This window comes from Pipistrellus hanaki, assembly GCF_964339955.1.
Source record: "Pipistrellus hanaki genome assembly, chromosome: 5".
NCBI lineage: Eukaryota > Metazoa > Chordata > Mammalia > Chiroptera > Vespertilionidae > Pipistrellus > Pipistrellus hanaki.
This window is the reverse complement of record NC_140507.1, coordinates 72,794,632-72,822,241: the sequence shown is the minus strand read 5'-3', so window position 1 is coordinate 72,822,241 and position 27,610 is coordinate 72,794,632. Positions and strand designations below refer to the sequence as shown.

The window sequence follows — 27,610 nt, the reverse complement described above, 5'->3', positions numbered from 1 at the left end:
GGGGGTGGGAAGTGAGGAGGCAGGGCCTCTGGGTGACAGATACCATTACCAGGCCCATCAGGAATCAGGCTGGCAGAAGTCTGCCTCCCAGCTCTGCTCTTGACCACACATGTCCTTTCTCGTCAGATGATCTCTGGGGTGAAGGACCAGGTGTGCTCCATGATGACCAAAACGAAAGATGCCATCTCCTCTGGAGTGGCGAACATGACAGACTCAGCTAAAGGTGTGGCGCAGAGAGGTCTTGGAATGTCCCAACCTGAGCACACCGGAACCAAGGAGGCTCTGGCCAGTGGGGTCACAGGGACAGTGGATATGGCCAAAGGGACCTTTCAGGCTGGTGTGGATACCACCAAGATGGTGCTGACCGACACCAAGAACACCATCTGCAGTGGAGTGACTGGTGCTATGAATATGGTGACAGGGGCTGTACAGGGGGGCCTGGACACCACAAAGACAGTCCTCACTGGTACCAAAGACACAGTGTCCACTGGCCTCACTGGGGCAGTAGGTGTGGCCAAGGGTGCAGTCCAAACTGGTGTGGACACCTCCAAGACCATCCTGACTGGCACCAAAGACACAGTGTCCGCTGGCCTAACTGGAGCAATGGGAATGGCCAAAGGTGCCGTCCAGACTGGCATGGACACTACCAAGACGGTTCTCACTGGCACCAAAGACACAGTGTCTGCGGGCCTCACTGGGGCAGTGGGTGTAGCCAAGGGAGCTGTCCAGACCGGTGTGGACACCTCCAAGACAATCCTGACTGGTACCAAAGACACAGTGTCCACTGGCCTAACCGGAGCAATGGGAATGGCCAAGGGTGCCGTCCAGACTGGCATCAACACCTCCAAGACCATCCTGACTGGCACCAAAGACACAGTGTCCACTGGCCTTACAGGGGCAATGGATGTAGCCAAAGGTGCCGTCCAAACTGGCATGGACACTACCAAGACCGTTCTTACTGGCACCAAAGACACAGTGTCCACTGGCCTCACTGGGGCAATAGGAGTCGCAAAGAGTGCCGTCCAGACAGGTGTGAACACCTCCAAAACGGTCCTCAGTGGCACTAAAGACACAGTGTCCGCTGGTCTCACTGGGGCAATGGGTGTGGCCAAAGGTGCTGTACAAACTGGCATGGACACTACCAAGACCGTTCTCTCTGGCACCAAAGACACAGTGTCCGCTGGCCTCACTGGGGCAGTGGGTGTGGCCAAGGGTGCTGTCCAGACTGGCATGGACACTACCAAGACGGTTCTCACTGGCACCAAAGACACAGTGTCTGCTGGCCTAACCGGAGCAATGGGAATGGCCAAGGGTGCTGTCCAGACCGGCATGGACACCTCCAAGACCATCCTAACTGGCACCAAAGACACAGTGTCTACTGGACTCACTGGGGCAATGGGTGTAGCCAAAGGTGCCGTCCAAACTGGTGTGGACACTACCAAGACTGTTCTCTCTGGCACCAAAGACACAGTGTCTGCGGGCCTCACTGGGGCAGTGGGTGTGGCCAAAGGTGCCGTCCAAACTGGTGTGGACACTACCAAGACCGTTCTCTCTGGCACCAAAGACACAGTGTCCGCTGGTCTCACTGGGGCAGTGGGTGTGGCCAAAGGTGCCGTCCAAACTGGTGTGAACACTACCAAGACCGTTCTCTCTGGCACCAAAGACACAGTGTCTGCAGGCCTCACTGGGGCAGTGGGTGTGGCCAAGGGTGCAGTCCAGACCGGTGTGGACACCTCCAAGACCATCCTGACTGGCACCAAAGACACAGTGTCCACTGGCCTCACTGGGGCAGTGGGTGTGGCCAAGGGTGCTGTCCAGACTGGCATGGACACTACCAAGACGGTTCTCACTGGCACCAAAGACACAGTGTCTGCTGGCCTAACCGGAGCAATGGGAATGGCCAAGGGTGCTGTCCAGACTGGCATGGACACCTCCAAAACCATCCTAACTGGCACCAAAAACACAGTGTCCACTGGTCTCACTGGGGCAATAGGAGTCGCAAAGAGTGCCGTCCAGACAGGCGTGAACACCTCCAAAACGGTCCTCAGTGGCACTAAAGACACAGTGTCCGCTGGTCTCACTGGGGCAGTGGGTGTGGCCACAGGTGCCGTACAAACTGGCGTGGACACTACCAAGACCGTTCTCTCTGGCACCAAAGACACAGTGTCCGCTGGCCTCTCAGGAGCAGTGGGTGTAGCCAAGGGTGCTGTCCAGACCGGTGTGGACACCTCCAAGACCATCCTAACTGGCACCAAAGACACAGTGTCTACTGGACTCACTGGGGCAATGGGTGTAGCCAAAGGTGCTGTTCAAACTGGTGTGGACACTACCAAGACCGTTCTCTCTGGCACCAAAGACACAGTGTCTGCTGGCCTAACCGGAGCAATGGGAATGGCCAAGGGTGCTGTCCAGACTGGTGTGGACACCTCGAAGACCATCCTAACTGGCACCAAAAACACTGTGTCCACTGGCCTCACTGGGGCAATGGGTGTGGCCAAGGGTGCTGTCCAGACTGGCACGGACACTACTAAGACGGTTCTCACTGGCACCAAAGACACAGTGTCTACTGGACTCACTGGTACAATGGGTGTAGCCAAGGGTGCAGTCCAGACCGGTGTGGACACCTCCAAGACCATCCTAACTGGCACCAAAGACATGCTGTCTACTGGACTCACTGGCGCAATGAGTGTAGCCAAAGGTGCCGTCCAAACTGGTGTGGACACTACCAAGACCGTTCTCACTGGCACCAAAGACACAGTGTCTGCCGGCCTAACCGGAGCAATGGGAATGGCCAAGGGTGTTGTTCAGACCGGTATGGACACCTCCAAGACCATCTTGACTGGCACCAAAGACACAGTGTCCGCTGGTCTCACTGGGGCAGTGGGTGTAGCCAAGGGTGCTGTCCAGACTGGTGTGGACACTACCAAGACGGTTCTCACTGGTACCAAAGACACAGTGTCTGCTGGCCTCACTGGAGCAATGGGTGTAGCCAAGGGTGCTGTCCAGACCGGTGTGGACACAACCAAGACAGTCCTCACTGGTACCAAAGACACAGTGTCCGCTGGCCTCACCGGGGCCGTAGGTGTGGCCAAGGGTGCAGTCCAGACTGGTGTGGACACCTCCAAGACCATCCTGACTGGCACCAAAGATACAGTGTCCACTGGCCTCACTGGGGCAATGGGTGTAGCCAAAGGTGCCATACAAACTGGCATGGACACTACCAAGACCGTTCTTTCTGGCACCAAAGATACAGTGTCCATTGGTCTCACTGGGGCAGTGGGTGTGGCCAAGGGTGCTGTCCAGACCGGTGTGGACACAACCAAGACAGTTCTCACTGGCACCAAAGACACAGTGTCCGCTGGCCTAACCGGAGCAATGGGAATGGCCAAGGGTGCTGTCCAGACTGGTGTGGACACCTCGAAGACCATCCTAACTGGCACCAAAAACACTGTATCCACTGGCCTCACTGGGGCAGTGGGTGTGGCCAAGGGTGCTGTCCAGACAGGTGTGGACACAACCAAGACAGTTCTCACTGGCACCAAAGACACAGTGTCTGCTGGCCTAACCGGAGCAATGGGAATGGCCAAGGGTGCTGTCCAGACTGGTGTGGACACCTCCAAGACCATCCTAACTGGCACCAAAAACACTGTATCCACTGGCCTCACTGGGGCAGTGGATGTAGCCAAAGGTGCCATACAAACTGGCATGGACACTACCAAGACAGTCCTCACTGGCACCAAAGACACAGTGTCCGCTGGCCTCACCGGGGCCGTAGGTGTGGCCAAGGGTGCTGTCCAGACCGGTGTGGACACCTCCAAGACCATCCTGACTGGCACCAAAGACACAGTGTCCACTGGCCTCACCGGGGCAATGGGTGTAGCCAAAGGTGCCGTCCAAACTGGCGTGGACACTACCAAGACGGTTCTCACTGGCACCAAAGACACAGTGTCCGCTGGCCTAACCGGAGCAATGGGAATGGCCAAGGGTGCTGTCCAGACTGGTGTGGACACCTCCAAGACCATCCTAACTGGCACCAAAAACACTGTGTCCACTGGCCTCACTGGGGCAATGGGTGTGGCCAAGGGTGCTGTCCAAACTGGTGTGGACACTACCAAGGCGGTTCTCACTGGCACCAAAGACACAGTGTCCACTGGCCTCTCTGGGGCAATAGGTGTCGCAAAGAGTGCAGTCCAGACAGGTGTGGACACCTCCAAGACCATCCTGACTGGCACCAAAGATACAGTGTCCACTGGTCTAACAGGAGCAATGGGAACGGCCAAGAGTGCTGTTCAAACTAGTGTGGACACCTCCAAGACCATCCTGACTGGCACCAAAAACACTGTGTCTACCGGCCTAACCGGGGCAGTGGGTGTAGCCAAGGGTGCCATCCAAACTGGCATAAATACTTCGAAGACTGTTCTTATGGGAACCAAAGACACGGTGTCCACTGGACTCACTGGGGCAATGGATATGGCCAAGTGTGCCGTCCAGACTGGTGTGGACACCTCCAAGACCTTCCTGACTGGCACCAAAGACACAGTGTCCACTGGCCTCAATGGGGCAATGGGTTTGACCAAGGGCGCTGTCCAGATTGGTCTGGGCACTGTACAGAATTGGTTACCAGCTTCTGGGGAAAGCTCCTATGGTGGACTCACCAAGGACTCGGAGACAGACAAATTTGTGCAACAAACTGTGGTAAACCCCCTGGAGGCTTCATCCTGCATGGTCTCCAGCCTCCCTGACACTCTCTGTGCAGGCCATGTCCCTGGCACAGAAGCCACTGCAAGAACCCAGAGCCTTGGTTCCACTGTGGTAAGAATCACACAAGGAACCTCACTGGGTACGGAGGATGCAGGGTGCATGGCCACCATGCACAGCCATGAAGGTGTCATGGGCTTCCTGACACTTCCAGAGGAACTGCGGGAGATCTTCCACCCCATGAACGCTGAGGAGCAAGGTGAGACTAGCAGTCTTAGTGGGTGCTTGTCATCTGTACAGCAATGGGACTCTTGGGTTGAGTAATCTCATCTTCCCTTCCAGCTCAATTGGTGGCTTCTGAGCCTGGGCCCAGGGTACCCGCAGCAGACCAGAGCAGTTACTTCGTGCGTCTTGGTGATCTGGCCCACAGCTTTCGCCAGCGGGCTTTCGAGCATACCCTGAGCCATTTGCAGCATGGCCAGTTCCAGGCGAGGGCTACACTGGCCCAGCTTGAGGACTCCATTAGGCTGGTAAGAGTGTTCCCCTCTCCAGGGTGTCTTTCTCAGAATATCTCCCCATGACTTCCCCTACCACAGGCTGTGACCTGACATCTGTCAGCCACTAAGACAGCCACAGATTGTTCTCGTGGGGCTTGTGTCCCAGAAAGGGAGATGGACAATCAAACCAAATACAGTAGTGCCCCCGACCCCATATCTTTGGGAGAGATTTTCCAAAACTCCCTGTGGATGCCTAAAACCATTGATAGACTGAACCCTAAATATACTGTTTTTTCCAACACATATAATACCTATGATAAAGTTTAAATACATATATTTTATTGATTTTTTACAGAGAGGAAGGGAGAGAGAGAGCTAGAAACGTCGAGGAGAGAGAAACATCGGCCAGCTGCCTCCTGCACACCCCCAACCGGGAACGTGCCCACAACCAACATACATGCCCCTGACCGGAATCAAACCTGGGACCTTTCAGTCCGCAGACAGACGCTCTACCACTGAGCCAAACCGGTCTATGATAAAGTTTAATTTATGATTTAGGCACAGTGAGAGATTAACAGTAATAATAAAATAGAGCAATTATAACATACTGTGATGTTACTGTTGCATTAAGTAAAATAAGGTGACTTGAACATGAGTGCTGTGATACCCCGATAATTGATTTGATAACTGATATGGCTACTGTGTGACTAACAGGAGGGGCATCTACAGTGTGGAGACACTGGACAAAGGGATGTCCCAGAAGGACAGAGCAGGCCATTTGCAATCTCAACACACTATTCAGAACAGCCATTTTTAAATTATGAATTGTTTATTTCTGGAATTTTTCTTTTAATATTTTTGAACCGTGATTGGCTGCAGGAACTGAAATTGTGGAAAGTGAAAGTGACCATAAGGGACTGATATACCTACAAAAAGGGATGCAAAGAAAGAAACAAGACAACCATGCAGACAGAGAGGGTCTAGGCTGGGCAGGAGCGCGCCTCTTGGAGCCACATTGTGAATGCCAAGGGGCCATGCGGAGGTGGGGAGAAGTGGGACCATAAGAAGAGACTACCCAGTCCTAACTGGGTAGCTCAGTTGGTTAGAGCATCATCCCAATATGCCAAGGTTGCAGGTTCAATCCCCAATCAGGGCACATATAAGAATCAATCTATGAATGTGTAAATAAGCGGAGCAAATCGATGTGGTTTTTTTTTTCTCTTTCCTTTCCTCTTTAAAATCAATTTAAGACTGGTTGAGATGTCTCAGTGGTTGAACATCGACCTATGAACCACAGGTTTGATTCCCAGGCAGGGCACATGTCTGGATGGATTGTGAACTCCATCCCAAGTAGGTGGTGTGCAGGAGGCAGCCAACTGATGTTTCTCTCTGTCGCTCTCCTTTCTTCTCTCTCTAAAATCAATAAAAACATATTTTTAAAAATAAAAAATAAAATCAATTTAAAAACACCAGAGTGCCCAAGAACAAGCTATGTGTTCAAAGAAGAAAAAGACAGCTAGGGTGACAGGGTAGAGTGAAGGTGGGGACGGGGGAGGGAGAGCCCAGGGACCTAGGGCTCGGTGGTGTACATGATCGCGATGTGGTGTTATCGGGAGATGAGATCTGAGATACCCTGGGGGCAGGTTGTGCAGACCACTGGGAGGTGTTGGTTTTATCCAACAGGGAATGGGGAGCCACATGAGGGCTTTGAGTTGGGGAGTGACAAGATTCCATCAACTGTTATTTGATCTCGCTGAAGACCTCATGAGGATTTGGATTATTGCCACTCTACAAGAGAAGACAGGCCTGTCAGGGGTAGCTGGCTCTAAACTTGTGACACTCCCACCATGCTACACAAAGGTTTAGACACACAGCTCCAGGCCAGGGAGTTCCCACCCCAGCTCCTCATGTCATTCTTAGGAGAAAGTGTGTGAAAGGTCATAGCCAAAAGCCCTCATTTCTCTGCTGGGCTCTTTACAGATTGAAAAGGCCAAGCAGGCTCCAGAAGGACAGTCACGGACGGATAAAGCTGGCACCCAAGAGGTACGTACAAGACAAGGCCCCCAGGGTCTTCTCCTCTCTGACCCCTGCTCACCTCTCTCCCTCTTCCTGCAGGTGACAGACTTGGGAGCTCTGTCCAGGACCTGTGCACTCATCCAGCAGCTCCACGTGGCTTACAGCACCCTAGCCTCCAGCCTCCAGGGTCTCCCAGCCGAGCTCCAGCAGCGGGTCAGGCAGGCGAGACACAGCCTCTGTGAGCTCTATGGCGTTGTCTCCTCTGCCAGCTCCATTGCAGAGCTGCCAGCCGAGAGCCTGGCTCAGAGCCGTGAGAGTGTAGGCCAGGCCTGGCAAGAGCTGGAGAAGCAGCTGGAGAGCGTGCAGCACAGCCCCCCACTCAGCTGGCTGGTGGGGCCCTTTGACCTGCACCCTGGTGGGCAGCAGCTATAGGTCCTTCTCAGAGCCTCTCCAGCCCCAACTCCCTGAAGCTCTGGGACTGCCCCATCCACCTTTCCTCCCAAGCATGGCTGGCCTAGGAGCCCAGGGTTGCTAAGACCATTGACAGAGGTTTTATGTCATTGAGATCCTGAGCAAGCACTCCAGTTATAAAAAAAGAAGTGAAATGTGACTAAGTCTAGAAGATTCTCCTAGCAGTCCCCACTAGGAGTCCCATTATCTTTGCAGGGATAGAGGTCTTCTACCCAGTCTGAGCCTTCAGCTACCAGCTCAGCGGGTAATCCTGCTTCTATGTACTCATTTTGAAAGCGTCTACCCCAGACCTAGCAAACACCTTGCACCACAATGTAACAGAATGCCACCACCCTCCGGAGGCAGGGTCCCAAGTGCCTTTGCTGAATGTGGCCTAGATAAGGGGCTTTGTGAGGCAAAGCCACCAGCTGCCCCCCTCCCTCCAGCTTTTCAGGGCCTGCCTTGAGGACTGCATTGCTTAGAGGGACTATGGGGGGCTACAAATCAAGCCCCTTCCGACCTCTTCTGCTTACTCACCTGCCCGGTCCTACAGGCCAATCACAAGATCACAGAGCTGAGATTCTGTCCCTGGGGCATCTGGGCCCAGAGGCTGCCTATGGCGGAATGAAAGGGTTTCCCCACAAGGGACAGGGCCCCAAGGAGTACGGGACAAGGTGCTGAATGATCGTTCAGGTCTTGGTAATGTGCTCCAGGCTAGAGACCTGGGCCTGCGATGGTCGGGAGCATCCCTGCAATCCCAGCCAGAGGTCCAAGCCCCCTGCCCCTGCCCCCAGATGTGAAAACTCAGGATGTTGGCCTAGGCTTCTCTCCATCTGGGAGCTGGACATCAGAACACCAGCGGCCCAAGCCAGGTCCAGCTTCCATCTTCCCAGAACCTGCACCATGCCGACAGCATGCCCCGACACTGTACCCCCTTCTCAGAAATGATGAGGTGCTCTGAGCTCCAGAATGAATGGGCTCGCTCTCCCTAAGGGTTACCAAAGGCTGCCAGCATCTGGGAGGGACTCCTGCATTGGGGTGCTGGCACCCAGCTTGGCAAAGGACCCAGTCAGTGAACCTTCCGAGATGTTCTTTCCAACACCTAAGTTATCTGGAGTGAAGACACTGGGAATACAGCTATTCACAGAAACCCAGCAGAGTGACCTGACTTCAAGGCCAGCCAAACTAAATGGAGGGTGGGCAGGACTCAAGAAATCCCTGCCATACCGCAGTCTCCCTCTTAGTTAGGATGCGTGGACTCACCCAGAACAGGGGGACACAAAGGAGGCCACTGTTTAGCCACAAACTGCCGAGGGCAGGTGCCTGGCTGGGAGTCACACACACTCATCCTCCATCTAAATCCACTAGACTTCCCTGAGAGGCTGGAGTCACCCCCTATCCAGGTGAGAAAAGACAAGCCCAGAGTGGGAGTGCCACTTGCCCAATGTCACACAGGGAGGCCTGCCCCCAGTGCTTACGCTCTCTGAATGTGTAAAGAACACAACCCACAGGATACTTCCTGGACTGAATGCCCCGAACTGGCAGTGCCAGGCACATTGGTTCTTGACGGGGGGGGGGGTAGGGGGCCTCACAATGCCTTCTGCAGCCTGGGCAAGAGGGAAAACGACTGAGCCAGTGGAGCATGGTAGCCACTGTCCCAGACCTGCCCTCTTGGCCTCTTTGTTTCTCCTTTCTGGGCACTGGGCAGCCAAACCCAGGACATCAAACCACAGCCTCCATTTGAGCCTCGAAGTTCAGAGAGTTTTATTTTTCCTTTATTAGTTTTGGAAAGGCCTTGCTCCCACCCCATTTCTTCAGCATCAGGCCTGCCGGGCCAGGAACGCCATTAAAACCAAGCTCACATTCACTGTATAGGGTGACACTATGGCTTAAACCCTTTGTCCCCAATAGGGCCCTTGACAGCTACAGACCTCTCCCCATTCTAGCCCAGCTGCACCAGTAACACTAGAAAACCAAGCCAATAAAAGTGATTTTTTTCATTAAAAAAACCCTTTATAGTCATTTCATATTGGTTGGAAATCACAGAAATTGGGCAGAAAAAAAACCCCGAGGGACAAATACAAATGAAGAGCACAGCATCTCCCAACAGTTCTCTGCTCCCTGGGCGGCCGGGAAGGAGGGGGCAGGCCTACGGGCATCTACATGTCAGGCGGGGCCTGGCTGCCGGGCTGCCCGGGCTCAGCTGTCCTCGTCGTCCAGGGACTCAGAGTCCACGCGCGCCCTCTGGCGCTCCTGCCGGTCCTTCCCAGGCCCGTCCAGGTCGGGGCCCTCCCTCGCGCTGCTGGTGAAGCACAGCACGGTGGGGGTGAGCACACTGCCTGTCTGTCTGTCTATCTCCATCTAACAGCCCTAGGCTCATCCCGCCGTGCCCAACGCAGTGGGTGTGTGTTGAATGGTCTGGGGTTCTCAGCAGGCCGCACACCAGACCCAAGGATGCTTGTGACAGAGACTGCCTGCACCCATTCCTGGAGAGTTGGGAGGAAGCCACTGTCCCTAGGATCTGATCCAGGGCAGCTCGCTCCCTCGACTGGGGCGTCCAGAGGGGTCTGCTGCTAAAATAGGGGATGGGAGGCCAGCACATGGGGGCCAAGTCCCTGGGACCCTGACCATGATAAGCAGCCCAGACATCAGGGTGCCTTCTCAGCAAGTCACCCCCACCCCCTGCTTTCTTATAGAGTGTCACCCCCAGTGCCACAGCCCCAGGGACACTTACTCATTGTGTAACAAGTCTTCAGAGGAGCCCCCCACCGGCCCCTCTTCCGAGTTCTGTCCTTCCTCCTGTTCCTTGTCCTCCATGCTCCCACCCTTCTGGGATGTGGCCTCACCATTCACAGAGGCTGAGAGATCTGGGGGAGGAAAGGGCGTCATACGACACAGTGGTGCTATTGCCCAGGACCCCTGTCCCTTCCTTTTGAGAGCAGCTTTTGGGACTCTCGACACTCCTGAAGGATCCTGGCCCCATGTGTCCACAATCACCTCTACCTCCGTGCCTCCCAGCTGCATGGGGACTATCTGCTCCACCGGGCTACGGTTGGCTGAAAAAGGGAGGGGCCAGTAAATGAGTGCCTGCTGGGCTAACCCCCAGGTTGCTGAGGCTTTTTCAGCCGAGCCAACCAAACATCAGTCTGAAGGGCTGCTCTAAGCATGTCATCAGGACCAGGTGACCCCAACAGAAACAACTCCCGCCCCAAAGGCCGCTGTCCTTGCTGGAAACATCCTTTTTCCTCAGCTCACCCATGACCCTCCAGCCCCAGCCCAAGGCCTGTGCCTCACAGGAATGTTCACACACACACACACACACACACAGCCTCCTACACTGCCTGACTCTGAGAGTCCAGAGCCCGTGAGGGGCATAGGTGTGTGTGTGTACCAGGCACCAGCTGCCTTGGGGACACAGCCAGGCCTGCGCAGAGAGCACCAGGACACACCATATTGTTATCAGGGAGGAGCCCACCCAGCTCCTCACCAGCACCGGCCTCATCCTCTCCCCTCTCCGAAGGGGCCTCCTCTCCAACTGGAGCCTCCTCAGGCTTCTCCGCCTCAGTCGGCTCCTTCTCCACTCCAGTCCTGGTTGCCTTCTGAATGGCCTCAATCTTTGGTCCCAAGACCCGAGACTTGAGCCGGGTGTAGACTTCCGCAGCCTTTTCCATCACCTCCTTGTTGGCCTTGTAACGGCGAATCTGCCCGCCAAGAGGCCTGGCTCAGGGAGTGTAGTGGGCCTCATTCCCCCCCACCCCACCCTAGACCCTCCCTATTGCTGCCACCACCTGGGCACCTCCCACAGAGACTGGCACTCCCCTCGGCAGTCCACCGGCCCTCTCCTCACCGACCAAGGGCAGCTGTGGCTAGGAACACAGGCTCCCCAAGCAGACCCCAGCCTGCTTCCAACCCTGGGCTCCAACGGTACCTTTTTCAACGTGGCCACCACATCAGTGTTCTTCTGGAGGATATGTGAGGTCACCTGCAGGGTCCCAAGCTCCTCTAGTGCGTTCAAACACCTCTTCACATCCTGAGGGTGGGAAAGTAAGAAGTAAGGAGGGACAGCACCTAGGCGACCCGATAGGTCAGAGCAGGACGCCGTGGGGCTTTCCCTGTGGAAAGAGCTGCCGAAAGACCCAGATTAAGAGGGTTCTTGGGTCCTGTCCACAGCGCCAGCTGGCAGGGACACCGAGCATTGCACATCTGGGGACACACAATAAAAACAATGGACCCCCCACCCCGTCCCATCAACCCGGAGGAACCCTGGATTTGCCTCAATTTCTGGAGACTTCTAAGGGAATTCTAGACATAAAGGGGTGGCAAGGACTGCTTCACTCAGAGAGAGTGGCTCTTTATGGCCCTAAGGTGTGTCTTACCGGATTATCGACCTTGAGGGCAAACTTGATCTCGCTGTGCAGTTTCTGAAGCTTCTCCTCCACGGAAGGTTCTGTGGCCAGGAGAGAACGCACTGCCTGGGCCTAAGCTCCCAAACCGACTTGGCCACGGGCCTGCGCACTGCTACGTGACAGAAGCAGCCTGCCCCCTCCCGACCTCAGCAACCGTGGGCTGCAAGACCTTGGCAGCAACTGTGACAGCTGGCCCTCACCTTTCTTCTTCTCGACCTTCTTGTCGGGTGGGAACCCCTCTGACCGCTTCCGGGTTCGTTCCACCTTCAAGGGCCTGTGAAGACTCAATCCCTTTAGGCCTCTGATCAACATCCATGAAGCCAGCCTGCCCCAACCACTGCCATCCTCCCCAATAAGGCCGGGAGCTACCGAAGAAAACCTTTAGGAGGCCCCAAAGCTGTCAGGGACCATCGAGACCTGATCTAAGACAGGCACCTGGGACAAACCACTTGAAATCTCCAAGTTCTTTGTTTTTTGTTTTGTTTGTTTTTTGTTTTTAATATATTTTATTGATTTTTTACAGAGAGGAAGGGAGAGAGATAGAGAGCTAGAAACGTCGATGAGAGAGGAACATCGACCAGCTGCCTCTTGCACACCCCCTACCGGGGATGTGCCCGCAACCAACGTACATGCTCCTGACCGGAATCAAACCCGGGACCTTTCAGTCCGCAGACCGACGCTCTACCACTGAGCCAAACCGGTTTCGGCTTTCTTTGCTTTTTTATGTGTGGCTGAGGGTTAGTGTCTAGTACGTAAGACCAGAGAGTAAGTTATAAAAAGGCGATCCACTCGGATATTCATAGGCAACAGCAACACTCATTAACACGGTTTCAGTTCTACACTCTACTTGGCAGTCAGGCTGCAAGTTCCCAGTGGACAGATTCCAACCGATGGCTAGAATTCCACTTCAAAATGTTGGAGATGTGCTGGCCCCACAACTCAGTGGTCTTGGACTTAAAAAGCCCGAGAACCACTGGTCTGGGGACAGGTCCCCCTTCGGCACTGTTGACAGCAGGGCCAGGTCATTCTCTCTGAGGGCTTGGGGGCCATCCTGCACACTACGGTGTGTTGAGAATCCCTGGCCCCCATTCACTTGATGTCTGGAAAACCCCAGTCAAGGACCACAATCCTGAACAGGGGATACTTCAACAGGATCTGTTTACCGAACTAAATTTGGAAGCCCAGGCCTGCAATGACAGTGAGAACCTGGGGACCAGGGTGGGCCTCGGGGAGCTATGGCAGACAGGCTAAGTGAGTGCCGACCTGGATCGCGGCTTCTCCTCAGGGCGCCCTTTCTTCTCCTTCTGGCTGGGTCTCCTCACAGGCTCTGTGCTTTGTGGCTGCAACTTCTTAGCTGATTTCTTCACCTGCAGCAGCAAAACAGAGGGGCTGGAGTGGCAGGGGCTGGCTCTGAACTCCTGAACCATCCCCCATGGGAAGACACTTCCTGCCACCACCTTCACTGCTGGGCGCTGGCAGAATGGACAGGATGGAATGGGAAAGGTCCCGTGTCCCCTCCATCCCTGGCAGCAGATCTCAGGCTCTGAAAGGACCGCCAACAGTGGGGCAGCCCTTTGTATTCCTTCTTCCAAGCAGGACACTTCCTGAGGCAGGGAACTTGGTCCCCCCTTTGGGACAAGGGAAAGGGACTGGGAGAGAACAGGGTGTTGTCAGGCTTTCTCCATTCCCACATGAAGTGGGATCCTGGTCTAGAACGTGATGGACCTTGGAAATCAGACTCTCGGATTCAGGCCCACACCAACACATGGTGCTTGATTGTCACCACTGCCCCTCTCTGGCATCAGAGTCCTCCTGACTGCTCCCATGCTCACCCCACAAGCTGTTACCCATAATGGCCAGAGGACACGTGAACATCTAAGTCACATCCACCCCTTGTCTGCACACAGACTTCAGGTCTCCCACCTCTCCCAGGGTGAAAGCCTAAGTCCTCCCCACTGTCCACAAGGCCCTGCACATCCTGTCTCCATTCCCTCCCTGCCCTCACCTTCTTCTCTTCCCCTGGCTCACTCTGACTCAGCCATACAGCCCTTGTTCTTCCTGCAATATGCCATGCATAGTCTTGCCCCAGGACCTTTGCACAGGCTATGCCCACAGTCTAGGATGTTGCTCTCCAAGTTATCTTCCCACATCACCTTCCACTTAACTCAGATCCCTACATGTCACCTTCCCAACCGATGCCTTAGGGTCTACCCCATTTAAAATAGAAATCCTCTCATCTCAACACTTCATGTCCTTCCCTTTGCCTTAATCATCTTAGCACAGGACGCTCTGGAAAGCACCATATAACATGTTAATGTTGTTTACTCTTTCTCCCTCCCTCAGATATCAGGTCCTTAACATCAAGGGTCTCTGTGTGTCACCCACTGCTTTACCGCCACTCCCCCAGCACCCAGAACAGTGTCTAGTACACAACAGGTGCTCAATAAACATGCTGGGTAAAGGAATGGACTTGCTTGAAAGGGTGGATGTTAGGGAGAAGACTCTTCAGTTATTCATGTTTCCCCATCACCCTCCCCCCCATGGGGCTACCAAGACCCCCACCAAGTTGTGCGCACCTCTCTCTCCAGCTCAGCCTCCGGCTCCGAGTCAGAGGAGGACTGGGGCCCCCGTCCTCGTCCCTTCCGGCCACGCTGCTTCCTGACGGGCTCTTCTTCATCCCTGACCTCATCGCCGCTGCTTCCCCCGCTGCCCCCTTGCAGGGCTTCCCCACGCTCAGCCCGTTCGCGCCTCCGCTCCTTCTCCTCCTTCTCCTGCTCCCGGAGCCGCCGCAGCTCTTCCTCCTGCTCCCGGCGCCGCCGGGCCTCCAGCTCACGCCGCCGTTCTTCATCACGGCGCTTCCACTCGCTGATCCGGTCTACCTCCTCGCTGTCGCTGGGGGTGCGGGCCAATTAGAGAAGGGGCTGGTCCTCAGAAGGCACTGCTCCAAACCCACCCACAGCCAGGCTGAGGATCCTACCAGCAGCAACCCACCTGTCACTGCTTGAGCTGCTCGGGGGCCGTTCAGGCTTCGGTTTCCGCCCGCGGGGTTTTGGGGGAGGCTTTTCAGCTACGAAAAAGGAAGGGGTGGCCTTCTTCTGCAATGTCCCCCAGGCAGGGCAAGGGGCCCCCACAGGCCCGCCCAGAGGCGAGGGCCCATGTGGGGAAGGCCCCAGGGAACCAGGTCAGAACCAGTGCCAGCTACCCTACCTGGCTTCCTGCCCCTGGGAGGTTTCTTTACGGACACGTCGGAGTCTGAGGAGGAGGACGAGGAGGCCAAAGAGGAGGAAGAGGCTGACCTGGTCACGGCCACTGGCTCAACTTTGACCCCTTCAGATTCCGGTATGGAGTCTGAGTCAGAGGCCGATGGTGGCTTCTGGAAGAGACCAGGGCATGGAGGTGAGAGAGCAGACCCCAGCACCCCTTATAGCCCCCAACCCACAAAATTTCACCTCCTCCAAATTAAAAAAGCTTTTTTAGGCTTAGGATCACAGGCAGCCCTGGATGTGCCTCCAGCTGCCTGATCCTTCACCTTGGTCACAGGGCATAATCTCCCCAGATCTCCCTCCTCCTGGGTGAAATGCAAGGATTTTCCCCAGTGGCAAGAGCTTTTTAAAATCTTGCCTGGAGGCCCAACCAGATGCGCTGCCCTCTTCCACTGTCTCTGTCTCCGAGCTCCCGAGTTCCCGGCACACACTTGTACATGCACCCTCTTGTACATGCACACTCATATCCACGTTTGTACATGCACACACTACACATAATAGTTGTATATAACTCAGCTCATACATGCCAGATAACACACTCATATACATGCGCACACTTGTGCAGGTATGCACATGCTCATACACACACCTGCACATACAATTCATATATTAATACAAATATACACATACAACACACAGCTTTCTCTCTCTCATACACACACACACACACACACACACACACACGATAATTAAGAGTGCTTCACTCCCTTCTGATGCCAACACCAGTAAAAGACAGGAGCTGCAAAAATAGGTCATCTCCTCAGGGAAGTGCTCTGCACACATGGCACTCAGAAACTAGGGGTGGAGGCCATCAGTGAAACCAGAGGAGGAAGTCGGCAGTCCCCTGGCCTAGGCCCTATCCTCCTCCAAAGAGGACCCCACTCTAATTGTGGACAGTGGTTGGTGACCTTGGAGAGAAGCTCTAAGAGTTTCTCCCAGGTAAGCATGAAAAAAGAAAAACTACCTCTAGCCTGGCTGGTATTGTTCAGTGGTTGAGCGTCAACCCAGGAATTAAGAGGTCACCAGTTTGATTCCTGGTCAGGGCACATGCCCAGGCTCAATCCCCAGTAGGGGGCGTGCAGGAGGCAGCCAATCAATGATTCTCTCATCACTGATGTTTCTATCTCTCTCTCCCTTCCTCTTGGAAATCAGTAATGATATATTTAACAAAAATAAAGAAAATGAAAACAAACTTAAGAAAAAAACACAACACACCTCTACCTTTTTCTTCCGTCCTGCCAGGGGGCCCCGCCGTGGCACCCGAACCATGGCTTTCTTCTCAGGGGTGAAATCCTGGGCAGAGAGAAGAGAGCTGAACAGAATTCACCTGGCTGGCCACTGCTTGGCCCCCACCTGTGCATCTCTCCCCACCCACCCAAGGAGCAAACCACCTGCTCACCTGGTCACTGGTCTTCCCTGACTCAGATGAGCTTTCAGAGTTCTCCTCCTCAGATGGGGATACACTAGCCTGATCCAGGTCACTGGAGGCCTTCCGGGCTCGTTTTGAGACCGACATCTGGAGGGAGAGCAACCCAAACAGACCCAAAAAGCATATGTGCCCAACAGTCTCCCACTGACCCCTCTTATCCCGGGAAAGAGCGCAAACTCTACAACAGGAGTGGGCAATTCTGGCCCAAGAGCCTATAAGGCCCAAGAAATCATTCGGTCTGGCCAGCCAAGGCATTAGGAGTCAGTTAATTAAATGTTTGACCAAATATAGCAGATTAATTTTTAAGTTGATAGTTTTGTCTGGCTCAAGAATGATGTTATAAGTATCCAAGTGGCCCTTGGCAGAATAATGGTTCCCCACCCCTGCTCCGGAACTTTTAATGAGGTCAACTGGGACCCTTCATGAATCTGATTGAAAAAACAGGAGTGGGTAAGTAAGCTGCAGGATGCAACTTCAGGCTGGAAGGAGAAAGAGTCAGGGCACTTACTAGCCCGGTAGGTCAGGTGTATCTGCCCCACCCCACCCCTACCTTCAAGGTTGATGCTTTTCGCTTCAGACTGCTGTTGTCACTGCTCTTGTCTGAGTCCGAATCGCTCTCCATCCTGTCGCTGGTGGCTGCAGTAGTCACGGCTGTAACGGTCATGACCCCCCTGTCCTCATCGTCCTCACTCCTGCCTGCTGTGTCAGCTTCAGGGGCCTCACTGTCAGAAGAACTCACGGGCTGTGGGGAGCGGGCAGAGTCAGTGGGTCATTCTCAGGCTTGGGTGGATTTCCCTACCAGGGCAGTGACCCAGAGGACAGCACCCACCAGTGGCAGTGTCTTAAATGCCAGCTTTCCCAATGGGGAAACTGAGGCCTAGAAAGCCCTGGGAACTGAGGCAGGAGGCTGAGATGGAAAAGCTATGATTTAAGCACTGTGGGACTCCTGGCAAAACCCTGGGCAAGTGACTTAAGCCTTTCAGTTTCTTTTCTTTTCTTTTTTTTTAAATATATTTTATTGATTTTTTACAGAGAGGAAGGGAGAGGGACAGCTAGAAACATTGATGAGAAAGAAACATCGACCAGCTGCCTCCTGCACACCCCCTATTGGGGATGTGCCCGCAACCAATGTACATGCCCTTGACCGGAATCGAACCTGGGACCTTTGAGTCCACAGACCGACGCTCTATCCACTGAGCCAAACTGGTTTTGGCAAGCCTTTCAGTTTCAATGAAGATTTCACCACTTCGGCCTCACAGGGCTATCGCAAAGATGAGACACAAGTGGAATGTGATATACTTAGGACAGTGCCCAGACTGGCAAGACATCCATCAAGGCTTGCTTTTTATTGCTATTATTATTATTATTCTCATAATTAAGAGAAGATGCCGAGACCGGTTTGGCTCAATGGATAGAGCGTCGGCTTGGGGACTGAAAGGTCCTGGGTTCGATTCCAGTCAAGGGCATGTACCTTGGTTGCGGGCATATACCCAGTAGGGGGTGTGCAAGAGGCAGCTGGTCGATGACTCTCTCTCATCGATGTTTCTAGCTCTCTATCTCTCTCCCTTCCTCTCTGTACAAAATCAATAAAATATATTTAAAAAAAAAAAAAAAAAAAAGAGAAGAAAGCTGACCTAACACAGATCTTAAACTTCAAGACACTGCTATTTCTGCTTTACCCCAAATTCCAATAGAATGGAATACTATTCAGCCATAAAGAGAGATGAAACTGACACAACCTTAGGTGTGGCGTTTGTTCTATTTGAACCATATGCTAGGCTCATTTACAACTCACTTTTGGGAGGAGGTACTGGGTGCCAGGCACTGTAGTAGGTAGATGGTAAGCACACAGATATGAACAGAATATGACCCTGGGGAGCTTACAATCTAATGGGAGAAACCAACCATAGCCACCTGGACAGGCCAATGTCACACGGTGGTGAAGGGCAGCAATGAAGGGCAGCACATGAGTGGGAAGGGTCAGAGAGAGGTGTATGCCAAGTGGTGGGAGTATTTTGCACTGGGAGGGGGACCTCAGAAGATATGACATTTCAGCTGAGCATTTGTCCCAAGCATGCAAAGGGATAGGGGCTAGACGCATTTGGGAAGATAGAATTGGCATAAGTGAAGGTTCTCCTAAGAAATCTGGACAAGTGGGGGGTAAGGGGGGATGGGGAGAGGCACAGCGAAAGAAAAGCAAATGACAGCTGAGAGGCTGGGAGGTTAGGTCGGGCCAGGTGAGGCAGGAATTATCAAGGCTCGAGGTCAGGCAGATGGCACAATGATAGGCCATAGAGCTTTCTCGGGTCCCTTTTTAAACTTCTGTATGTTTTGTTTGTGTGAGGAAAACAAATGGGGCCCCGAGGTATTTAGCCATCATTCAGTCATTCAATGAACGTCACAGAATACTTACTATGTGCCTGACCCTGTGCTGGGGTTAGAGACGAGTAAGACAGGGTCTCTGCCCTTGGGACCTCATAGTCTAATGGGGATACAGACAAGTAAATGCAATTACAACACAGAATGAGGGGGGGCACCCAGCCTAATCCAAGGGTAAAATCTAACCAGGCTTTTTCACGGAATGTACCTCTTTTCTAAATAACTGATTATTTTTTAAGAATAAGATTGAGATTCTTAAAAGCCACATTTTCTGAAATCATGTGGAAACAACCCAAATGTCATACTGACAAATAAATATTAAAAGGTGGGATTGCTATAGAATGGAATACTATTCAGCCATAAAAAAGAATCTCTGACACATGCTAACCAACACGAGTGAACCTTGAAAGCATGCTTGGTGAGAGAAGACAAATACAAAGGCCAAATACATGATTCCATTCATATGAAATGTCCAGAATATGCAAATTCATCAAAACAGAAAGTAGGTTAGTAGTTCCTAGTCTTTGGGGAGGAGAGAATTGAGGGTGACTGCTAATGAAGAATGTGGTTTCTTCGTGGGGTGATAGGAATGTTCTGGAATCGGATAGTAGTGATGGTTGCACAACATTGTGAAAGTATTAAAAGCCATTGTACTGTATGCTTTAAAATTCTGAATTTTAAGTTATGTGAATTTTATCCCAATTAAGAAATAAGACACTACTCCAAAAAAGCCCCATTCTCTTGGTGTGATGACAGTTGGAGCTCAATGGATTAGAGCAGGGTATGCACGCTGACCAAGAAAAAAGGACCAAAAGGGCATGAAGACAGGAGAGGGCTGTACCAACGGGACAAACTCAGTGAGTCTAGAAAGAGGAGCAAGGAGAGGCGGAGGTCTGTGTGGCTGGGTGGCCAGGAGGAAGGAAGAGGGGTCATGAACAACTGGACAGAGGTAGAGGCCAAGTCCCAACAGCACATCAAAATAGGGGAGAATGGAAATGTGAGAGGAGGAGTGTGGGCGCCACAGCTGGACCAGGGACAACAGTGACACAGGAAAGACGAGTGGATGGAATGGCGGGAGGGGATTCAGTCTGCCATTACTTCCCCACCCCACGCTCCCTCTGTACATAAAGCCACTCTCTTCCCTCTCCGAGAAATTGAAGTCAGCCCTCCCAGCCTTCACCACAATCTCTACTTAACAAGAGAGAAAAACGAGAATCATGTGTTGACAGGACTTGGCAGCTCAGCACCAAACACCTTTTGTCCTCCTTGAATCACTGTGAGCTTAGGCAGGGAGGCAGGGCCGTGTCTGTATGGTTGACAAGATTAAAAAGTATAAAACTAAGTAGGTGTAGGCCCAAACCTAAAACGCTAGAAGAATCACACCTTTATGGTGGGTTTCTGTCACTGTCCTCCAGAATGAGGAGCACCACTGGTAAACAGAGGAAGGAGATGCTACCCCGTCTGTCACTTAGAGAGTAAGTGACTAACTGGCTGGTCCAAAGATCTTTTGCAAGCGTTACTCAAGTGCAAACCACCAAACACTGAGCTCATCACCTCTCTCTCTTCCCCCCTCCTCTCTTTCTCTCTCTGTGTTTAACTTGTGAAAGCTGTTATCCTCATTTTGCAGATGAGAAAAAAGCTGGTGTGACAAGATAACACAGCAAGTAAGTGTCAGAACTGGGATGCAAGGCACGTTCACCTTGGCCACTAAGCCTGGGTCCTGCACACAGCTGGTGCTTATTAGATGCCTCCTCACTTCTACCAAGCTCTTGATCAACTGTGCCTCCATGGGACTGGGATGAATGGACATGGTCCACAATTAAGGAAACTGAGACTCTGGAAGCTAAGTGACTTGCCCTATACTGTGCTTGTGGGTAGAGCCAGGAACTCTGATCTGGGTCAGCCCGTGGTATCTAAGTGCCTGCCAGCAAAGGTTTTGGGAACTCTGATCCATGTGGAGAAGTTGGGGGACATTTGGACACCCAGTGGCTGAGTGAGATGAGCACTCATTTCTCTCAACGTTTTTTTGTTTGTTTTTTTAAAAAAAAAATATATTTTATTGATTCTTTTACACAGAGGAAGGGAGAGGGATAGAGAGCTAGAAACATCAATGAGAGAGAAACATCGAACAGCTGCCTCCTGCACACCCCCTATTGGGGATGTACCTACAACCAATGTGCATGCCCTTGACCGGAATCGAACCTGGGACCTTTCAGTCCGCAGACCAATGCTCTATCCATTGAGCCAAACCGGTTTAGGCTCTCTCAACGTCTTAATGAATGTGGATGTGAAGGAGATGGAAAGGGAAGGTCAAATCCAGCCTGGCCTCCTCATTCCCAACTACTATCTTGCACTTACAAGGTACCTGACACACATTTGCTCACTTGAACCTAGGTTCAGGTGTCCACATAGCACTGCTCTTATTTTTATTATTTTTTTTTTAATAGATTGTTGCTGATTTCAGAGTTGGATAGATAGAAACATCAAGGATGAGAGAGAATCATAGATCAGCTATCACCTGCATGCCCGCACTGGGGATCAAGCCCACAACCTGGGCTTATACCCTGACCAGAAATCAAACTGCAACCTCCTGGGTTCATGAGTTTATGCTCAACCACTAAGCCAAACTGGCCAGGCTAGCAGGCTAATTTTTAAGCCTACGAATAAATTGTCAATTTTGTATGGCCTACGACAGTTATAAATTTCCAAATGGCCCTTGGCAGAAAAAAGGTTCCCCACCCCTGATATAGAGGTTATTCTTGGGGCCTTCCTCCTCATCCTCCAGGCCTTTATCATGACTATATCAGCCAGAGGAAAAATAATTCACCCCGGAAGGCGGGAGGCCTAGCTTTTGGTCCCAGCTCAATTCTAACCAGCTTGAGAACCTTAGATAGGTCCCCTTACGTCTTCTCTATCGGTGATCCGATACATTAAATAGCATCCTTCTAGGTCAATGGTGTTCAACCAAGGGTGACTCTGTCCCTCATTTGGCAAGGTCTAGAGACATTCTGGTTATCATGATGGGGTGCTCCTCACACTGTGTGCATGGGGCCAGAGATCTGCTCAACATTCCATGGTGCCCAGGACAGCACCTCACAAAGAGGTCTCAGATTCCAGCTAGGTCCCTCTGGGCAATCAAGTAAACTCTCTGGGCCTTAGTTTGCTCATCTGTAAAATGGGGAAAATGGCCGAAACCGGTTTGGCTCAATGGATAGAGCGTTGGCTTGGGGACTGAAGGGTCCCGGGTTCGATTCCGGTCAAGGGCATGTACCTTGGTTGCGGACACATCCCCAGTAGGGAGTGTACAGGAGGTAGCCGATTAATGTTTCTCTCTCATCAATGTTTCTAACTCTCTCTCTCCCTCTCCCTTCCTCTCTGTAAAAAATCAATAATATATATATATTTTTTAAATATATACCACTTTTCACTTCCTGGCTTGGCTAAGGGAAGTGGAAGAGGCCTTGCCATACACTCCTGGCAGGAACACCAGATGAGCTAAGGCTGTCAAAAAGAATGAGGCTATTCTCTGCATGTTGCCATGGGCCAGGCATCAGATATATTATTGGAGGGATAAAGCAAAGTAGAGAGTTATATGCTTTATAAAAGAAAGCTATAGGTTTTTATATGAATAAAAAATTCTGAAAGGATATAAGGAACTGGTAGCTGTGGCTATCTTAAGAGGAAATGGAAACAGAGTGACCAAGAGGCAAGAATGACTTTTCACTGTACGTCCCTTTTGGACCTTTTCAATTTTGTACCATGACACTATATTCCCACCCAAAATATAAAAATAAACTGCAAACTTAGAGGATGAAAAAAGAGACTGGTCAGGTACCATAAAGCAATGACTCTAAGTCTGTTGACTGGCTCCACCAGAAGCATCTAGAATGATGCATGGGAAGAAAAACCCCAAGGTCCCCAGACCTCAGCCCTAAACTACTATACCTAAACCTCTAGGGGAGGAGGGGTGAGGTCCAGGGATTTAGCTTTTAAACTGATATTCCATCTTTAGGCATAGACTAGTTAGAGAACCAAACAGCAGTGATAAGCTCTCACACTCAGAGCTACTTTCAACATGGGGAGCCTGTACGGGCCTAGTTTAATGTCAAGGTCATAACATTTTTGAGTTCTGTTTCCTCGAGGGCAAGCATCTACACAGTGCTTAGCAAGCTGTGGGTGTGCAATAAATATTAAGTGGAGTGATGATTCATCAGGAGACAATAAGCTTAGGAAGTAACCAAACAGAACTTGAAGTGGGGCCAGAAAAAGATCTCATGAAACTCAACTACCTTAAAGACCTTCCGATTCCCAGTTAGGGACATGCAAAGCAAAGGAAAAGAGTGGGTATCAAAGCAGGGGGGCTTCTGTCTCCCAGACCCATCACTGGAGGTAAAAGTGAAATACCCCCCAACATGCACTAAATATGTGAGCCTGGTCCATCTGCTGAGTGAACCCTGAATTCTGGGCCATGAGCTCCTGGAAGGCAAGAAGTGTCAGTCATTTTGAATTCCTGGTCCCTAGCTGTGTGCAGATGTCAGTATAGGAGTCTGCTGGATCAGATGGTGGACTGAGCCACAGGAGGAACACCCAAACCATCTTAAGATCCAAAGTTTTCAAGCAGGACCTGGCCCCACAGAACCAAGCCCCTCTCCAACTCCTGCTTCCCTCCCCACAGACCTTGCTGATAGTACTTTTTCTTCCTACCAGCCAAGCTCTGCCCCCTTCGGTCAGTTTGCTCCCAGCCAATCTTGAGCCCACCCATCCTGAGGCCAGGCTGCTCCGCCTCCCCACACCACTCACAGAAACCCCAAAAGCAGTGGTTAACAACATGGTGGAGAACCCCAGCCTAGCCTCCCCTCATCTGCATCTCACCCCAAAATACCCAGAGCAAGACACCCCTCTGCCATGCTTCTGCAGCCTTCCACAGCTTTCTATGAATTTAACTTCAACTTTTCTAGATCTTTCCCTTCCCTAAATGTTTTCTGATACCCATTTGTCACTAAGATGTCATCTCTATGATCCCTGGGATTTTTTTTCCACCCAAGCAAGAAGTCTCACATGTACTAACTGCTGTCTTTTCCGAGTCTAAAACCTGGCAGTAATGGCAGAAGTGGGGGTTATTATTAAAAGGAAAAGTGTTTTCCCTAGAAAACAAAAGGTGTTATAAGAGCTAACAACACTATTATAAATTCACACTAATCCCAGAGCAGTGGGTCTCACCAAGGGTAAGCCCACATCCATCCACCCCACCCAAGGGGCACTAGACAATGTCTGAGGACATGCTTGGTTGTCACAACTGGGGGAGAGCAGGGGGAGGGAGGATGTTCCTGGTACCGAGTGGGTGGGGGCCAGGAATGCTGCCTAACACTCTATAGTGCCCATGTCGCCATCTCCCCCCCCCACACACACACACAGAACGATCCAGCCCAGACTGTCAGTAGTACCAAGGGGGAGAAGCCCTGTCCCAGAAGCCTCTCCTTTTTTCTATGAGACAAGCTAAGGCTACTTCTAGTCTCCAGGGCACATGAGCACCACCTGACTAGGCTCTGCAGACCCCACGACAGCTGTCCCCAACCCCAAGGTACTCACCAGAGAGGCACTGTAACTGGCGTGGGGATTGTTCTGGATCTCCCACAGTCCCTCATTGAAGCCTTTCCTCTTGTTGGGTTTCCCGTACTTTTCTTTCCACTTGTCGTAGGGAAATAGGTCTTTAGGTCCCAGGAAGGCTCTGGAAAGAGAAACCACAGCCGGTCCTAGGTGAGCCAGGCCACCCTGGGAGGTACCCCTGGGGGAAATCAAGCCCAGTGAGGGACACTTACGTTTCATGTGTACCAAAGAAGAAGATGGGGTACTTGTTGGGTGGGGGCTTCACAGCACCATCAGCGATGTCATCAATCTGCAGTGAGAGGCCAGTAAGGGGGTAGCTGAGGGGCAGGGCAACTTCACCCACTAACCGAGAAAATCACCCAGAAATTAGCCAAGTTACTTAAGGGAAAGCATGCTGGGAGAAGGGAAGCCTTCAACCTAGGAAGATGCTGCATCACCTTCCAGTTAGGCATCTGCATTCCTATGTACCCTGCCCTCCCCCCTCAATTGCATATTTATCCCCTCCTCCACACACACGGTTGTCCCCAAGGTAGGTGCTTCACCTGAGCAAAGCCAAAAACAGTCCTCTGAGCAGCCGGGGGTGGGGCCAAGCTCAGCTTCTATGAACTACCAGGACCCTCCCACAAGAACCCCTCCCTCAAAGAGGGGAGCGGCTGGTGGGGCTGGTGGTCTACAAGAGGCTGCAGCAGGCAGCTCCAAAGATACAGAGGGTGGGGGGTGGGCTGCAGGAGACAGGCCCTGAGCATCCAGAAGTCCCACCCTCCCCTACAGGCCTATGGGCTCTGGCAGCTGTCAGTCACATCCCACAGGAGGTTAGCAGCCCCTTCACTTCCAATCAGGTGCTTGGAAATGTTCAGGGCTGAAGAGAGGCAGCTGGAAGGGGGTTGGAGAGGGAGAAGCTGGTACTCTGGAAAGAAGGGACGTGCCCATAAAATTTCATTGCTCTGGTGCCCTCCAAGAAAATAACAGTGAGCAAATCAGGTTAAAATGGGTATCGGGTCCCCATCAATTCCTCAGCATTCTTTTCAATGCCTGGAGACTACTGAGACCTTCCCTGCTCCCCTCACTCAGCTTCCTTCCTCAGTTTTTATAGGCTACTTTTCAAATCCTTGGCCCTGGGTTGTGGATCTCTGACATCCATCTCAAGCACCACACTCCCACACAGAAGCATCCCCAAACTCCATCACCCTGAGCTGAGGCCCAGCCCAACATGCTTTCCAGGCCACCTTCTGCTCTGGCCTCACCCAGGGCCTGCCTCTGAGCTCACGGCCCAGGCATCCTAGTAACAGCACTAGCTCTAAACTGGTCTCTGGTCCCTGAGCCTCTCCTGACATCCTATGATGGCCTCCCTGCACCCAAACCCCCAGCCCCAAGTACTGACCTTCGGCTTACTTCTACCCATAGGGAGGGAAGGTCCAGGCTGAAATCTCCAGCCACTTCACAGCACTGTTCTGGCCTCATCCTTTCACTGTGCCCTGCTGCTACCTGAGCCTCGTACTCCCAACCCCCAAATTCCTTCAGTCCTAACCAAACATATTCCACCAATCTCAGCCCTGGGCAACTTTGGCACAAAGACCTGGGGTTGAAATAACCGCCAGATCCTCTTCCACACGGACCTGTCCTGAACAGTGCCTGGAACTTCACTCTGCAAACCTGATAAGGCTCAGGACTACCTTTCAGACCTGGATGGAATCCTTAGGCCACCTAGGTTCTTTGGCTCACAGCTTCCTGCCAAGGGGGTCCCCAAAGTCCCCTTGGCCCAGCCCCCTTCCTCCTCATATGCTCTCTTTTGGAACCCATCCTCCTTTACAAGGGGCTCCTCTCTGATACAAGCATCTTGGGAAGACTACCACACCCCAAGCCCTCCCTCCAGCTTCCTCCACCAGGCTCTGCGAGTGCGGGAGTCTCCCCAAGCAAGTCTCATTCCAACCTCTAATGTCCCAGCCGTTATCAGATCAAGTCTCTCAGCTCCACTGACCTTATGAACAGAACCTCCAGCCCTCGCCTTCCTCAGCCTTGACCCTCAAGCCTTTCTCCCTTACTGCACCCCTCACCCTTAGCCACCCTCACACATGGCCGCAGAGCCCTCAGAACTTGGCTTCCCCAATGAGGTCCTTCAGTGTGGGGCGTCCCCTTCCCATCCATTTGATCCCTCTCCTCAAATCCCACGTTCCTCAGTTCCCCTCAGACTCACGGGTCTCCCTCAAACTCGAACCATGCCCGCTCAGGGCTCAGATCGCCCAAACCCAACATCCTTCAACTCTGGGACTCCCCGAAGCACAGTTACCTCAGCCCGGGACCCCCAGACCGGCGGCTTGCTTTCCTCAGGTCTGCCCCCCCCCCAAAAAAAACCAAACAAACAAAAAAACGGCGCACGAGTCCCTCAGGCCTGGGACCCCCCCAGAACGTGTGTGTGCCCCAGAACCAGGGTCCCCAAGACCTCTCAAGTACACAAGGCCCGAGGCTCCCCAGGCCCCCGGGCCCGGAGCTCCCAGACACCAGGCGTGTGGTATTTCAGGCCCGGGACCCCCAGACTTCCAAGAACGCGGGTTCCTCAGACCAGGGCCCTCCCCCCCCCCCCCACCCAGAACCCGGGCGCACGAGTCTCTCCGGCCCTGGCCGTCTACTGCCCCACCCCCCCACCCCCCGCCTGGCATATCTCCCGCGCGGCCTCACCCGGGCCGGCCAGTGCGGGTAGCCCTTCATCTTGGCAAACACCAAGTCCCCGGGCTTGAAGGCGTGCGGCATGCTGGCGGCGGGAAGCCCAGGCCGCGGGAAGCGGCGGTAGCGGCAGCGGCGGCAGCGGTGGAGGCGGCAGCGGGAGGCGAAGCCGGGGGCGGGAGCAGGGAGCGAAGGGGGCGGAGA

General features: G+C 52.8%; 2 protein-coding genes across 7 annotated transcripts in view; one reads left to right on the top strand and one right to left on the bottom strand.

Moving 5' to 3' along the window:
• The window catches only part of PLIN4 (perilipin 4), a 13,557-nt gene extending 3,894 nt beyond the window's left edge, over window positions 1-9,663 (top strand). For 3 of the 5 annotated variants that reach the window (XM_084883625.1, XM_084883624.1, XM_084883623.1), the window contains exons 5-7: window positions 127-4,957; window positions 5,041-5,228; window positions 7,176-9,084. In XM_084883625.1, the coding sequence (XP_084739751.1) occupies window positions 127-4,957; window positions 5,041-5,228; window positions 7,176-7,643 (5,487 nt within the window). In that variant the 3' untranslated portion in view covers window positions 7,644-9,084. Of the gene's footprint in view, window positions 1-126; window positions 4,958-5,040; window positions 5,229-7,175 lie in introns of all 5 variants that reach the window. The other 2 variants (XM_084883627.1, XM_084883626.1) reach the window with 1 other exon arrangement.
• HDGFL2 (HDGF like 2) lies at window positions 9,275-27,610 on the bottom strand. 2 transcript variants are annotated; one of them, XM_084883639.1, is made up of 16 exons: window positions 27,422-27,610; window positions 24,958-25,034; window positions 24,728-24,866; window positions 17,310-17,501; window positions 16,730-16,846; window positions 16,552-16,623; window positions 15,275-15,440; window positions 15,059-15,134; window positions 14,644-14,959; window positions 13,331-13,434; window positions 12,268-12,341; window positions 12,038-12,108; window positions 11,590-11,691; window positions 11,149-11,362; window positions 10,396-10,528; window positions 9,275-9,963 (listed from the first exon to the last, which is right to left on the bottom strand). In XM_084883639.1, the coding sequence occupies exons 1-16, from the start codon at window positions 27,491-27,493 to the stop codon at window positions 9,861-9,863; spliced, it is 2,028 nt and encodes a 675-aa protein (XP_084739765.1). In that variant the 5' UTR covers window positions 27,494-27,610; the 3' UTR covers window positions 9,275-9,860. The 2 variants fall into 2 exon arrangements, with proteins under 2 accessions (XP_084739765.1, XP_084739766.1); XM_084883640.1 differs by having other exon boundaries at window positions 16,546-16,623; window positions 27,422-27,609.

Coding starts and splice junctions, on each gene's coding strand:
- HDGFL2 (XM_084883640.1), bottom strand. CDS start 27,493: ATGCCGCACGCCTTCAAGCCCGGGGACTTGGTGTTTGCCAAGATGAAG. Junction 12,342..13,330: donor GAGGAGAAGCCGCGATCCAG/GTCGGCACTCAC, acceptor GAGTCTTCACAG/GCCCTTGAAGGTGGAACGAA. Junction 12,109..12,267: donor GAAGGTCGAGAAGAAGAAAG/GTGAGGGCCAGC, acceptor TCCTGGCCACAG/AACCTTCCGTGGAGGAGAAG.